The sequence below is a fragment of the Bidens hawaiensis genome, unplaced genomic scaffold, assembly GCF_021521415.1.
Source record: "Bidens hawaiensis isolate Kalapana, Puna unplaced genomic scaffold, B.hawaiensis_p1.1 tig00053955_1, whole genome shotgun sequence".
NCBI classification, from domain to species: Eukaryota; Viridiplantae; Streptophyta; class Magnoliopsida; order Asterales; family Asteraceae; genus Bidens; species Bidens hawaiensis.
In genome coordinates, this window is record NW_027506276.1 from 8,235 (window position 1) to 22,862 (window position 14,628).

At 38.1% G+C, this 14,628-nt stretch overlaps 1 protein-coding gene across 2 annotated transcripts; it reads left to right on the forward strand.

Moving 5' to 3' along the window:
* Positions 1-6,028: 6,028 nt before the first annotated feature.
* LOC143617330 (histone deacetylase HDT2-like) lies at positions 6,029-8,277 on the forward strand. 2 transcript variants are annotated; one of them, XM_077089924.1, is made up of 8 exons: positions 6,029-6,071; positions 6,155-6,225; positions 6,935-7,149; positions 7,260-7,282; positions 7,372-7,416; positions 7,517-7,674; positions 7,803-7,917; positions 7,993-8,277. In XM_077089924.1, the coding sequence occupies exons 1-8, from the start codon at positions 6,059-6,061 to the stop codon at positions 8,112-8,114; spliced, it is 762 nt and encodes a 253-aa protein (XP_076946039.1). In that variant the 5' UTR covers positions 6,029-6,058; the 3' UTR covers positions 8,115-8,277. The 2 variants fall into 2 exon arrangements, with proteins under 2 accessions (XP_076946039.1, XP_076946040.1); XM_077089925.1 differs by having other exon boundaries at positions 8,026-8,277.
* Positions 8,278-14,628: the final 6,351 nt, after the last annotated feature.

Consider the following 14,628-nt stretch of genomic DNA (forward strand, 5'->3'; position numbering starts at 1 on the left):
AAGATCCGTGATCATCTGCTGACTGCCAGAAGCCGACAGAAGAGTTACGCAGATCGTAGGCGAAAGCCTCTTGAATTTCAAGTTGGTGATCTTGTTCTCCTCAAAGTGTCGCCTTGGAAAGGTGTTGTCCGCTTTGGGAAGAAGGGTAAGCTTGCTCCTCGATATGTTGGACCATTCAAGATTCTCGCGCGTGTGGGAAAAGTTGCCTACAGACTTGACCTGCCGCCCGCGCTCAGTAACGTGCATCCAACGTTCCATGTATCCAATCTCAAGAAGTGTTTAGCTGACAAGAACCTTCACATTCCACTTGATGAAGTTCAAGTTGATGAAACTATGCATTTCGTTGAGAAGCCTGTTGAGATTATGGATCGCGAGGTTAAGCAAACCAAGCGCAGTCGTATCCCTATTGTTAAAGTTCGCTGGGAGTCCAAGCGCGGAGCCGAGTTTACATGGGAAAGGGAAGATCAAATGAAGATCAAGTACCCGCACCTGTTCTCTGCGCAACCTACTTCGAGATAAATTTCGGGACGAAATTTCTTAAAGTAGGGGAGACTGTGACATCTGCCCGATCCGACCCGACCCAGGTACCCGTTTCTCTGACCCGATCTCTTTCTTTTATGATTTAGTATTTATTTATACTTATATTTTACTTTTAAAAATAATATATATATTTTCCTTCCCGCCTCTCTCTCTCTTTCTTTCCGCCGTCCCGTCCCTCTCCTTCTCTCTTTCCGCCTTCTTTTCCCTCTTGTCGCCGTCCCGCCCTTACGCCTTGTTTCCCTCTTTTTCTTCTAACTCTTTGCTTGTCCTTTGTTCCTTCCCGCCTAAGGTTGTCTGCGCAGCTCCACGCGCCAGACTCCCTTACAAGGAATCCTGCGTGAAGACCACCTGTACAGCGATTCGCGAGACGAACTCTTCTCGCAGCGCGCTAAGAATTGTAATTCTTCTCGCAGCGCGCTAAGAACGGTAGTTCTTCCCGCGACGCGCTAAGGATTTGTAGTTCTTCTCGCAGCGCGCTAAGAATCGTAGTTCATCCCTCGACGCGCGAAGAATTATAGTTCTTCCCGCGGCGCGCTAGGAATTTTAGTTCCTCCCGCGGCGCGCTAAGAAATGTGATTCTTCCCGCGACGCGTTAAGGTTGGTTCTGTCTGCCTTCGCGCTCGCGCACTTTTGCCTTCGCGCTCGAGCCTTCTCGCGCTAAACCCCTTTTGAGTTTTCTTCTGTTTAATCTAGCCGTTGCTTTTGAGTTGTCTTATCTTTTGAGCTGTTGACCTAATCTGCTTTATGTCTGAAAAGTTACTTTCGGCGCAGCATGCGCACCAACCCCATTGGTTGACAGATAAAGTGACTGACATAATCTTTTGAGAATCTGCTTTTGCCATGCTTGACCAGTACTTTTTTCTGGACCGCCCATGCCTTTTTACTGTTCCCTGACAGCTTTATCTTGCCTCTGCAGCTGCCATATCTTTCCATATCTTTTGCTTTTGGAATCTTTTGCTTTTTGAGATCTTTTCCCCTTTTTCTAGGGATTGTGTTCCCTAGGGTTTCTCTATAAATAATAGTATTATTTTCCTAACACTACACACACAAAACACTTAATCTCTCCTGTCCTCCTCCTTGCTCTCTCTGCCGCCTCCCTCTCTGCCTCCGTCTTCCTCCCTGTTCTGCCCTGTTTTCCGGTAATATATTATATATAATAACTTACTTATTAATTATGCTAACTTATATTCAAGACTTAAAACCAATCGTTAAAACAATAATCTTTAATTATAGGTTAACTTGTGCTTGTTTAAAGTTGGTTCTTGCTTTATCTTACACCGCATCGTTTATCAAGTGAGTAATCTCGTACCTAATCCCTTTTTGCTTTTAATGTTTTGGGATGATCATGTGTTCATACAAACTTAGAGTCTTAAACTTGTTTATGAACTTTAGTCGCGCAGTATCCCATGTGTTGAGGACGTAGACTTGGCTGTTTATTTGTATGTGTGGATCATTAACCGTCTTGTCGGTCTATTCCGCAGTTTTCATGGTACCATTAGATGAACACGGGAGAACTATCGTTTATGATTTTCTCTTTTATTTACACATGCACAGTTAGTCTTGTTTGTGAGCTCAATTGTGAGCACTGGCAGTCTTATGAATCTTAGAGTTGGTCCCGATCAGATTACACCCTTGTTGAAAAGCAGACATACACATGTTGCGCGCAGATTTATTGTTATCTATGTATTGTATTAAACTTGATTTCTCACCAACACGCAAGTGTTTGACGTTTTATTTTAACACATGTTCAGGTTTGCAGTAGCTGTTTTGGAGCTTGTGGACACGTAGGAAGTTTTCTTTATTTTTGACCTAGATTAAAATGTATCAAGACAAGTTATTGCTGTTCGGATATTATGATTTATAATATATTGATTTATGTTGATTTATATTATTTGTGTTTGCTTTGCGCGTGCGCGAATGAATGTATTTATTAAATATTGACACCCAATAGTGTCACGAGTAATGAAACAATATGTGGCGCCCCGATGTATAATCCGCCTTTGGTCGGGGTGTTACAGCTAAGGAACACACTTGACTAATAATTTAAAATCATGTATTTGATGTCTTGATTTTCATGTATGATGTTTCAATTCACTTTCGTGCGTGAGCTATTAACTTTATATTTTAGGGTCCATTTTTTTCACTCGTCAGCCTCGTAATTCTTGTCTTTTTTGAGGAGAGCACTATTCTGACGCGTAATTAACTCTGTTTTTTTCCCATTCTGAGTCGCGATTGTATCATGTATTTGTTGGACTTAATTTCCGTCCTCGAGACAATGAGGCGGGTTGGGCCGACTCATCGAGCCTATGATGAGTTCGTGTCTTATTTATCAAGTTGAGCACGTAAGTTGATTTACATGGAATAAATTACTTGGTGAACAAGTCGAGCCAATGACTTGGACAACAAGGAATTTATTTATTAATTATTATTTAAATTTGTTTTTACCAATTAGTAGTTGAATATGATTATGGTATTTGTATTATAGCCTAGTTGGGTTTTGAAATCTAAATTGGTATATATACCCGAGCTTGTGGGTTATTTCATTGTAAGAGTTTAAGTGTTTATCGATCCTGGTCACCAAACTTCAAAAATTACAATGCATATGAAATAACCCACAAGCTCGGGTATATATACCAATTTAGATTTCAAAACCCAACTAGACTAGAATACAAATACCATAATCATATTCAAATACTAATTGGTAAAAACAAATCTAAATAATAATTAATAAATAAATTCCTTGTTGTCCAAGTCATTGGCTAATTGGTATCAGAGCCAATTTAAGAAATCGATAATTAGTCGGCGAGCGGTGGCTTGAGGAGGACCCATCATTGGCGCTTATCGGAACCGAGTTGGGTTTTCGAATCCTAGTTTCTTTTCACAAGCAAGTCGAAACTGTGGTGGTGGTTTGTTGTTGTCCGGCGGCAACAATTGAAGATCACGTTCTTTTTTTGAGTGAGATTTTCTGATTAATATAAACGAGAGTTATTCGTTTAATTCGTGTGTTGATTATCGATACGGGACTTGGATTGGTATTAGAGCTCGGTTTACAAACGAGTTCTTGTTTCGGTTTAGAGAAGTGATCGTGAGGTTTTTTAGTTTTTGGTTTAGCCACAGAGTGTTAAGGTTTTTTATTTGGGTTGAACAAGTCGGTTTAATTCAGAGTTCGTATTTTATCTGGTTAAACGAGTTAGGTTTTAACTTAAGGTTTGATTTATTCTGTGAGCAAGCGTGTTCGGTTCTGAAAGTTGTTCTGGACTTAAGTTTTTATACGGGTTTAACAAGTTATGTTTTGGCAAAGTTTTTGATTTGAATGATGTGCTCGTGTTTTGATTCGGAAACTTCAAAAGATCAAGTAAGACTGGTGTTCGCTCGATTAACTGACCAGTATCGCAACCAAAGGAGTGGATGTGTGAGTTCATACGACCGAGCGAATGGTCGAGGACAGGGTCATGAAGTTGATCGAGTTCGGGAGAGCCGAAAGAACATAGTTATGGATCAAGAGAAGTTCCAAGAAGTCAAGACCGAGATGATGAAGACCAATATGGTTGTGAAAGCCGAGAAGGTCAAGACCATGGTTCAAATCAGTCAAGTCAAAGTAGACAAGTTAGGAATTGAAGATCCACCTATTTTCAAATCGGAATTAGGGGGTGATTGTTGGACTTAATTTTCGTCCTCGAGACAATGAGGTGGGTTGGGCCGACTCATTGAGTCTATGATGAGTTCGTGTCTTGTTTATCAAGTTGAGCACGTAACTTGATTTATATGGAATAAATTACTTGGTGAACAAGTCGGGCCAATGACTTGGACAACAAGGAATTTATTTATTAATTATTATTTAGATTTGTTTTTACCAATTAGTATTTGAATATGATTATGGTATTTGTATTCTAGTCTAGTTGGGTTTTGAAATCTAAATTGGTATATATACCCGATTTTTTGGGTTATTTCATATGCATTGTAATTTTTCGAGCTAATGAGAATTACAAGATCGAGCTTATGATCTAAAATTCGTTTTGTGTTTTCGATTCTGGTCACCAAACTTCAGTATTCCACTCATCATGACCATATCAACTCACCTAAGCATCTAACTACGTAATAATAACGATCCATATTGACCCAAATTCAAACACAAGTTTATTTTGCCATGTCTAAGTTAGAGGTGAAAAAAAACTCGAAACGAATATCCGAAACCGGTTTTTTACACATGGGTATTCTATACCGAATCGAATCCGGAACCGAACTTACCCGTATGCTATGCATTTTGAGCTCAATATCCATACCTGGAATTGGTCGAACCCTAGACCCATACCCCAGTTATACTTGATACATGATACCAAACTTTTTAATACCCGAAATAATATAAAGTAAATAATTTGAACACGAGTTAATTTATGGTTTTGGTAATATTTGCTAATTATTTTTTTAAATTACAAAGCAAATTTAATTTTTAAACGAATTTAAATATGTAAAAAAAACTACAAATTCAAAACTGGGTATACCCAGACATATAACCGGTTCCGATACGCGGTTATACCCGAACACGATAATACCCTAACTAGGGTTGTCATAACATGTAGGACACAACACGATGACCTGTTGTACTAAACACGAACACGACACGATAACTAATCGTGTCATTTTTTCCAAACACGAACCCAAAATTGTTTAGTAACAGGTTAACCTGTTAAGGGACATGTTTAAACATAAAATGAATAATACATATTCAATGAAACAATTTTTTTTAAAACAAGCATAAAAGTCTTAATTAACACATAATCTATAACATAGTTGAAATAAAAAACCACAATCCTTAACATATATGAAACAAAAAATCACATATCCATAAGCATACTTGAAACAAAAATCATATAAACAAATCACAACATTCATTAAAAATATAATTGCGGAATCTGATTGACATGAGTGAAATGTCGTATATGTTCTTTATCTAAGTTTAGAACTTTAGGAGCGTATATTTATTTATTTTTTTAAATTAAAAATCTACACATGTTACTAGCATGTTAACATGTCTTTAACCTATTAGGACACAAACTTTAACATGTATTAAACAAGTCGATTTGTTTAAGACATGAAACCTGTTAAGCTCTAACCCAAACATATTAAAACCCGTGTCGTGTCGTGTTAATACATCTGTGTCATAAATTGACAGCCCTAACCCTAATCGTCTACATAAGGTTGAGTTTTTCTCTTCAATACCTATCTGATTTCTCTCAATACCCAATTATTTCAATACTCTAACCCAGTTCCATACCCAAAATCAAGTATTGGAAAAAACAGATTTGTTATTTTACAATTCAAACAGAGTTTTGAAACCCGGAACAGAAGCGGCCCAAACCCAATGAAAAGAACCATCCAACATCATTCAGGTCCCCAACAAAACCCTATGATAAACCCTAAACACTGAGCGGCAACTTCACCTATTTAACCCCTCTTTCAAACACTTATTATTATTATTATTATCTATCAATTCCAACTCCCATCTCTCTCAATTGCAATGGAATTCTGGGGTAAGCTTCATCTTCTTATATCTATTTCTGTCACGTTTTTTTAATTATTTAACCGTTTAATTTGAAATTTATTGGTGCTTCAGGTGTTGAGGTTAAGGCTAATGAAACCCTTAAGGTTACCGTTGAAGACTTGAAGCTTCTTCACATTTCTCAGGTATGAATCCTTCATCTGATTCAACTTTTGCTCACTTTGATTGTCGATTGAGATAGTTTACTATTTATTAACGCGATGCAACTGAAACCTAATTCTTTTATATAAATATGAACAGGTATGAATTTGTAGCTATGAAATTGAAACCTAATTTGTAGCAGATTTGAAGTAATACTTTTGAAACTAAAACCTAAGTATTTAGGTTTTATTTTCGATTGTATCGCTTTAATTTGCTATTATTTATTTAAAAGAATTAGGTCTCAGTTTTATTGTTATTATTTTATACATGTTTATATTTATATTAAAATTTCAGGGTTTAGTTTCATTGCTACTACTTGCCATAAGTGTTCATATTTATATAAGTATTAGTTTATACATGTTTATATTTATGTTAATTTTTTGGGTTTTAATTTCATTGCTATTCCTTGTCATAAGTGTTCATGTTTATATAAAGTATTGTTTTTTTTATTTTTATTACTACATACTTGATATTTATATGAATTATTATTCATATTTTATTTTAGTTTTATAACTTTTAATACTTTTTTTGTTAGATTTCTGTTTATGTTTTATTTTGTTTTGGGTTCATCATATTTTAGCTAATGATTATTTTAAAATGATTTTAATCTAGTTAATGAACTAGGCTCCGGATCATGTTTTTTACTTTATATTTGTTTGCTTTTGTAATAAATTTGACACTTTTTTTATAAAGGTTGCATTAGGAGAGGTGAAGAATGGAAAAAAGGTGGAGAATGTCACTGTGAAAGTTAATATCAATGACAAAAAATTTGTTATCGGGACTCTGTCGTCGGAGCGTGCACCTCAAATCATCTTTGATTTGGTATTTGAGCAAGATTTGGAGCTCTCTCATGGCTGGAAAGATGGAAGTGTCTACTTTTGCGGATACATTGCTGATAATCCAGTTGAATATCCTTTGTTACTTCCTTATTTTGCATTATGTGTTTTTTCTAACTGTTTTGATTGCTACTTGTTTATTGATTATTTTGCTTCCTTAACCATAGTTTTTTTTGTTCCACTATGGGTGATGATTCTTATTTTGGTAAGTCTTATTTAAAAAGATGTTTTTGGTCTGTTTTCATTAATTTTTTTGCTTGTTGATTTCACTAAAGTTCACTTGTGCATTTGCAGGTTCATCTGATGAAGAAGAAGAGGCACTGAACTTCAATGCTAATGGTATAACTTTTGTTACAATTTCTAAATCTTGTTTCATTTTGGTTATATGGTTTATTGCTAGAATGGTGTTATGTTTCTTAGTGTTATTATTTATGATCAGGTGATCTTCAAGAAAAGGCAAAGGCAGCATTGAAGAAAGTGACTGAAAAGGTAGAAACTGAAGATGATTTTGAAGATTCTGAAGATGACTCGGATGATGAAGATGGTGATGATTCTGATGACTCCATGGAAGAAGATGAATCTGAAGAAGAAGAAAAGGTATTAACTTTATACTGTTTTGAGTGTTGTTTATACTTATTTGTTAATTTGCTCTAATATGTTGTTATATGTCATTTTTAGCTTCTTTAGTTAGATTTTAAAACTTTCTTGATGTTATGTCGTTACAGGTTGTGAAGCCTGTGAAAAGACCTGCTGAGTCTGTGCCAAAGTCTCTGGCTTCTGCTAAGAAAGGAAAACCAAACACTCCTCAAAATGGAAAATCTAACACACCCCAAAAATCAGGTATTTTTATTTGACTTTGACTGGTTAATTGACTTCTATTGACTTTGAAAGTACCTAACATATGTTCTTGACCAGGCGGAAAGAAAGGTGGACAGGCAGCAACACCAGGTGGAAAGAAAGGTGGACAAGCAGCAACACCGCAAGCTAATTCGAAGCCTAACTTTAAGAAGGGCAAGAAAGGTGGCAACCGATCGTAGATTTGAGATGTGCTAGTGTTGGTGATTGGGGTATACTAAGTTTGGTTTTGGCCAATTTTGATTTTAATTTATTTAAAATGTATTGTGTTTCTTGGTTTGACAAGATCACTCAAGACGTTGTATTGTATGGGAAGTTTTGTTGAAATCTAAATGGATGTTTTGAGTAATGGATAAGGTTTATGTTATGATTTGATTTAACTTTATTAATCTCTTTGTTCAATTTTGGATACTTTGGTGTTAAGACTTTTAAGCTCCGCTTGTAAATTTTGATTTTTCTTAAAACTTACTATTTATTAGTATAGAAAGCTAGAAACTGTTTCATTATATTTTCAATATATTTACATTCCAAAATACTCTATCATTAGGCCTTTCTGTTGATCAATTTTTTACACATTGAGTTTGACAAGTTAAATTGTTAAACGTGTTTACCTTGAATAATATGCTTTGATTCAGTGAAAGAATTGAACTTCCATGCTACCTATATAAGAAGAAATCGAATGAAAGTGAGCCGTTTGATTGTCACTTTAGTTGCTCTAGCGAGCAGCCAAGCAATAACGATATTATCTTCAAAAACAAGTCCATATCGGTTAATATAAGTTATTGGATGACATAAAAACCACTTACCTTTGGTTGGGTGAAGAATCAGAGTCGTAGAACAAATATTGTTTCGGAGGTTTGGTGCAGATTTAGTATTGCCAATTTATCGTTGTAATTGCTCTTTTCCTTGTATGTTTTGGGCTGTTGCAAACTGTCCCAAAGTTGGCATTTCAAAATGAAATTCACCTTGAATAATATCTATCTTTTGAACTTAAAATTTAACAACCCTTCTTTGTATTTGTCCCATGGATACACCATAGATGCGTATCACATATCTATATTATTGTGGGGCTTGCTTTAGACCTTCACAAGTCCGGTTTTACTAGTTTTCAATCTTGTTTAAAAGTGTTGGGTTTGTTTAATGGGTTCAAAAACTTAAAATCTTTATAATAATGCTTTTTTGCCTTTCAATGGACCGTCACACAGATTAGACGATTCAGTAAACGTTAATTGGCATTTGACCTATGTGACGACTGATGACCTATCTGTCTAAACAAACCTTTGTTTAAAGTAGTTTTAGAAGGTTCGTTATAACAGTTAGACGGTCCGTCTAACCATCTGCATAAACTTATCTTTGTTAGAATCCTGAATGTCAAAGAAACCTTAATTCTATCATTCTGAACATACAAAAGTGCTTGAAAATTGTTTTGATAAATTTGAACATTCCTTCTAACAAGGTTTGATTTGATGATCCTAGCAAGATCATAACTTATTATGAAACTATCAAGAACATTGAATTTCTTACCTCAAAGATGCTAACAAACACCTATTGGACAATTATGAACTTGCCAGGACTACCCTTGTCTCTTTGACTGCTGGATTGATAGATGTTTTCTATTCTTACGTGACTTTTATGAAAGAAAGCATTCCAGGAACATGAATAAGAGCATACAAACACCTATTAGACGATTATGAACTTGCTAGAGATACCACAAAAATTGCAAACTGGCTAGAACACAAGAACATTTTATTTATTATTCTAGGACTGTCATAAATCATTAGACAGCCTGTTTAACTCACATTTTTCATATTTTCAGTTTAGAACATTAACTTGGCTTTGTCGTATTTACCATTTGACCCTTCAAGTTACAAAGTTGATAATTTTTGGCACGAAACTTTTCAAAATGTTATATTAAGTGTAGGTTGCTAATAGCTTTGCCTTAATCCATTTTTGTCAAATAATCGATTTCTACCACAATGAATTTAACCCTCTTTGAACCTAAGTGCAAAGGACCCACTATGTCGATGGGCCATTTTCGGAATAGTATGGCTATTGTGATAGGGAACATCTCATCTTTTGGGTGAAAGGACCCACTCTGTCGCACATATGTATTTTAACAACATTATTGTGCATTTTGGGTCACCGTTATCAACGTTGTGAACTTAACCACGTCCATCCTAAGGCATGCATGGGTACAACAAATCCCATATGAATGTGCAGCCTGAACCACACCTTTGCATCATTTAAGAGGCGAAAACGAAGCTTTAAAGTGGAACATAGATGTCCTGAGTTAATGTCGGGACACGGTATACATTGTTTGTTTCTAACGTGTACTATCCAGACTCCAGAATGAATAATATATATTATGTCAGGGCGTGACTACATATTATAGCAAATGTTATGCTCGAGATCATGCTGGCCCAAGCATAGGGCGAGCCGAACAACCGACTAAAGCACGTTATTTTCGGGGGCCAAAATTTAATGTATTTTTTAAAGTTTTGTTTTTATAAAGATTTTAATCATCTTATTGTATATTGGCCCAATACTTTTATTATTCATAATCCATTTAAGCTATTGAACCCAAAATAAAATTAAAAAAATGTAGGTTCCCTGGACGGATCACACGAGATATCCCGGTCTACTCAGGTGCGGAATCCCTGCGTAGATCGTTACGAGCGTAGAAAGCAAACCAAACAAACACACACGAACAAACCGAAACACGTTATATATTAATAACCGAACTCACGTGATATGAATCACTGATACAGACTCTCGCGACTCAAACGACTAACTTGAACCACCCTAAACCAAGCCGTAAACTGTATTATAAATACACGACAACTTCGCCTGATATGTTCAGGCGAAGTTGTCCATAACTTCGCTTGTTCAACAAGTTCGCCTAGGCGAACTTGTTAACAACTTCGCTTAACATTATGAACTACTGACATAAATAACATAAATAACATTACAGACTCGATTACAGACACTAGACTATGAACTACTGACATTTATGCACCAACAGACTCCCCCTTGGCAGTAGCTTCATATCTTGATCTTTAAGCTCTTGTCTTGTAATCCTGTATCTTCACGCATGCACTCCTTCTCTAACACAAACTGACACGACTCTTTGATACTTCCTCGCTTCATCCTTCCAAGCAGGAATATAAAAGATTTTCTTCTCATTAAGCACCTTCAGATCAGCTTGCGATAAGTTTACCAAATGCATCGGATCGTAAACTCTAAGGAGCTCTTGTTCATCCTCGTCTTCCATCACCGCCTCTGCTGTCTCACAATCCACGTACCACCACTTTAGGTCTTTAAGCACATCCTTGGGCATTAGCTTCATCGGTACTTCTTTTAGGCACCAGATCGGTTTATACTTCATTACCATCCAAGGTTTTCCATCATTTCTTAGACCTCTATCCTTGTCCTCAACAAGTTTTCCCTGTTGTGGCTTCAACAGCTCAAACTTCTTCTCTTTTATACTCTCTCTCCAAACAATTTTCTCAATGACTCTAGCCATATTATCGTCACTTCGATTGATTAACCCCAATCTGGCTAAGTCTTTCACTTCACATTCCGGCAGTGTATTCAACGACCTTAACATTCTTTTAAAATACTGAACGCCGTCATACCGTTTGAGCACAAAGAGCTTCAACTGCTCATCATAGATCCAGCAAATAATCCCTTTCTTCGCTTCAGCATAGCCTTTGATATTATAATTCTTCTTGAACATGGTTGGAATAGCAGGCTTCTTAGTCTTGATAAACCAATGAGCATAGCCTTCTTTCCACCTAGGCTGCTCCTCCCACTCTGTCTCATCATTCTCCATCTCAGTACCAATATCGGCTTTCTCAACATCTGGGATCTCTTGTTCAACATTTTCTTCTACTATCTCACCCTCTTCAATCTCATCTTCAATCACAATTTGTGCTCCAATCTTCTCAATCTCCTCAATAGGCAGCACATCATCATCAAACATATCATCATCTTCTAGCATATCATCATTCAATTCTTTCAACGCATCTATCACATCATCATCATCAACCATCACCACCTCATCACCACCAACTGCACCTGCAGACTCCCCCTGAGCTGTGGAAGTCCCAAGAGCTTGAGTAGTTCTTGGCAACTCACCACCTGTACCTTTCGGTGCATTGGGATCATCGTCTCTGTCATTTCTCCTCTTTGTCCTTAACTCGTCGCCTCTACAGCCTGTCTCCCCCTGAGATGCCAAGAACTCCTTCATAGCATCTATAATTCGCCCATATTCAACCAGGAGGGACGACTGTAGTTGATTCTCTGCTACAAGGCGCTGAATAGCCTGGGTCTGGATAAAGTTTATCCTCGATTGCTCTGCCACGACCCGCTCAAGTGCAGCTATTCTCTCCGAGTCTGAGAGGGTTGCATCGAAATCAAACCTCATGTTAGATGTGTCTTGAGTATACTGAGGAGGGATCTCGAATGTAACCGGGACTTCAGAAGCAGTTGTGGACGTAACCGCAGGTGGTATCGTGACCGACAACCCTGCAGTTGCGACGACCGTCGACTCTACAAACCGTGCCACCACCTCTGAAGGAGTAAGCGTTGGAGGTGGTAACGACACAATCTCCGGAGTCGTCGTCTGTAGTGTGATGGATGGGATGCCGACAGCTGATGTAGCCACCACAGGAACATCTGCGGCGCTTGTAACCTGTACAGAAGTAGGAACAATCGACATACCTGACAGTGCGGATGGAGCAAAGCGTACAACTCTGGAAGTCTCTCCAGCTCCCATACCTGCACCTGTCCTTTTACGTCTTGATCGTCTGATCAACTTGTGTATATCCTCCTCTTCTTCTTCTGACTCACTATCATCCACTGTCCTCTTCCTCTTCCCCAACGTCCTCTCTCTAGTCACCAACATCCTCCTCAGCCGATACAACAGGCACAGTAGGTATATCTCGAGTTGCTCCTGCCTGTTGTGGTTGAGGGTCTCTGAACTCGTCCCCCCGAGCTGGCACATACCCCGGGTTTATTAAGAACCCAAAGAGTGGATTATGCCTTGGACGAAGTTCAGGCTTGCTCCTCGCACTCGAAGTACGGCATTGAGCAAAGATACGTTTGCTCACATTCTCCACGTATCTTATTGGGCGTCGTTGAGGCAAATTCGGAGCCACATGGTTCAAGATCATCTGGATGAATCTTGGATACATTATGAACCGCTCACGAGCCATCGCCCTCCTCTGTCTGTCGATCTCATAAAAGACCATCTGACTAAAGCTATAACGTTTGTTATAAGTCAGAGCAGTCATTGCTGACTGCATGGTCGCACCCATACCATCAGTGCCCGCCTTCCTCCCAGACATGCATACTATCATAACGTGCATGAGGAAGCGCCACTGATCAAGTAGGAACCCTTTCCGTCTCTGGGTATCGCCCAAGGGACCAGAATATCCCATTCGTAGGAATGCTCCATCACGAAACGGAGCCACAAAGTCAGTCGGGTCGTCCCGAGTCTCCTCTCCAAAACGTAACGCCACCCGAATTTGTTCAGATGAGAACTGAACTTCTTGATTATTGACTGTTGCTCTCATAACCGGGGGCTCAACACGACAATCGTACTCCACCGTCTGCCAGAAGTCCTCGATATTGGGTAAGGATATCGGCAGTGTCGTCGTGATTGCGTGGAATATCCTCGAGCGTAGGAGGAATATGATTATCTCGCGATAATCCTCCACACCACTCGCTTCCGGGTCTAAGGTGATGAACATGTTGTGACCCGGGAAGAATTGCCTCTGATTATCTCCTCCGTCATCTCCTCCAGCACCTCCAGCACCGGCAACAGCAGCCATTTCTGCAACAAACGAACCAAGTTAGATAAACATTAAGACATAACACAAGTTCGCTTGTTACCATGAGCGAAGTTGTGATAAAAACTGTATAGGCGAAGTTAAAGTTGGGGCGAAGTTGGGAACAACTTCGCTTCATCTTTAAGTTCGTCTAATAATTGTTAAGTTAAAAGGATCCAGGCGAAGTTAATGATAACTTCGCCTCACCACAACATCGCCTCAGGCGAATTTAAGCTTCAGGCGAAGTTGAGCATCAGGCGAAGTTACGGATAACTTCGCCTAAACCTTAAGTTCGCCTGAATATGAATCGGCGACAGTAAGTTTGATTCAAACTCGAAAATCTGTTGTTTCGGCCAATTTTGACGATTTAGGAGACTAAAACACATGGTATTAAGGCAGTCCGGACGATCAGTTTGTTCATGAACACGTAAAACAAGTTTTGAAATCGAGTATAGGTTTCGAACGTCCGAGGTCGTTAACCGGGTGTCGAAACAACCTAGGATTAACAACATCGAGCATCGAGTATAAGATATATAACCCAAACACACCTTGAATACTGATTGAAATCGGAAAAAAGATAATCGGATGAAAATTCGGATATAAGTTCGCTGTGAAGTTCGAGGATAAGTTCGCTGTGATTTTCAAATAATGAACTGTGACCTTTGAAAATCCTTATATAGGGGCGAAGTTATACAGGCGAAGTTATGGTTAACTTCGCCTAGGCGAAGTTATTCACAAGTTCGCCTGTTTAACAACATCGCCTATATTTACAAAATCAACCCTTATAATTTGAACATTTTGCAATTAACTTTTAAAACTTCCCTTTAAGAATTAAATAACACGATCAAGTCCAAGTAACCAGTTA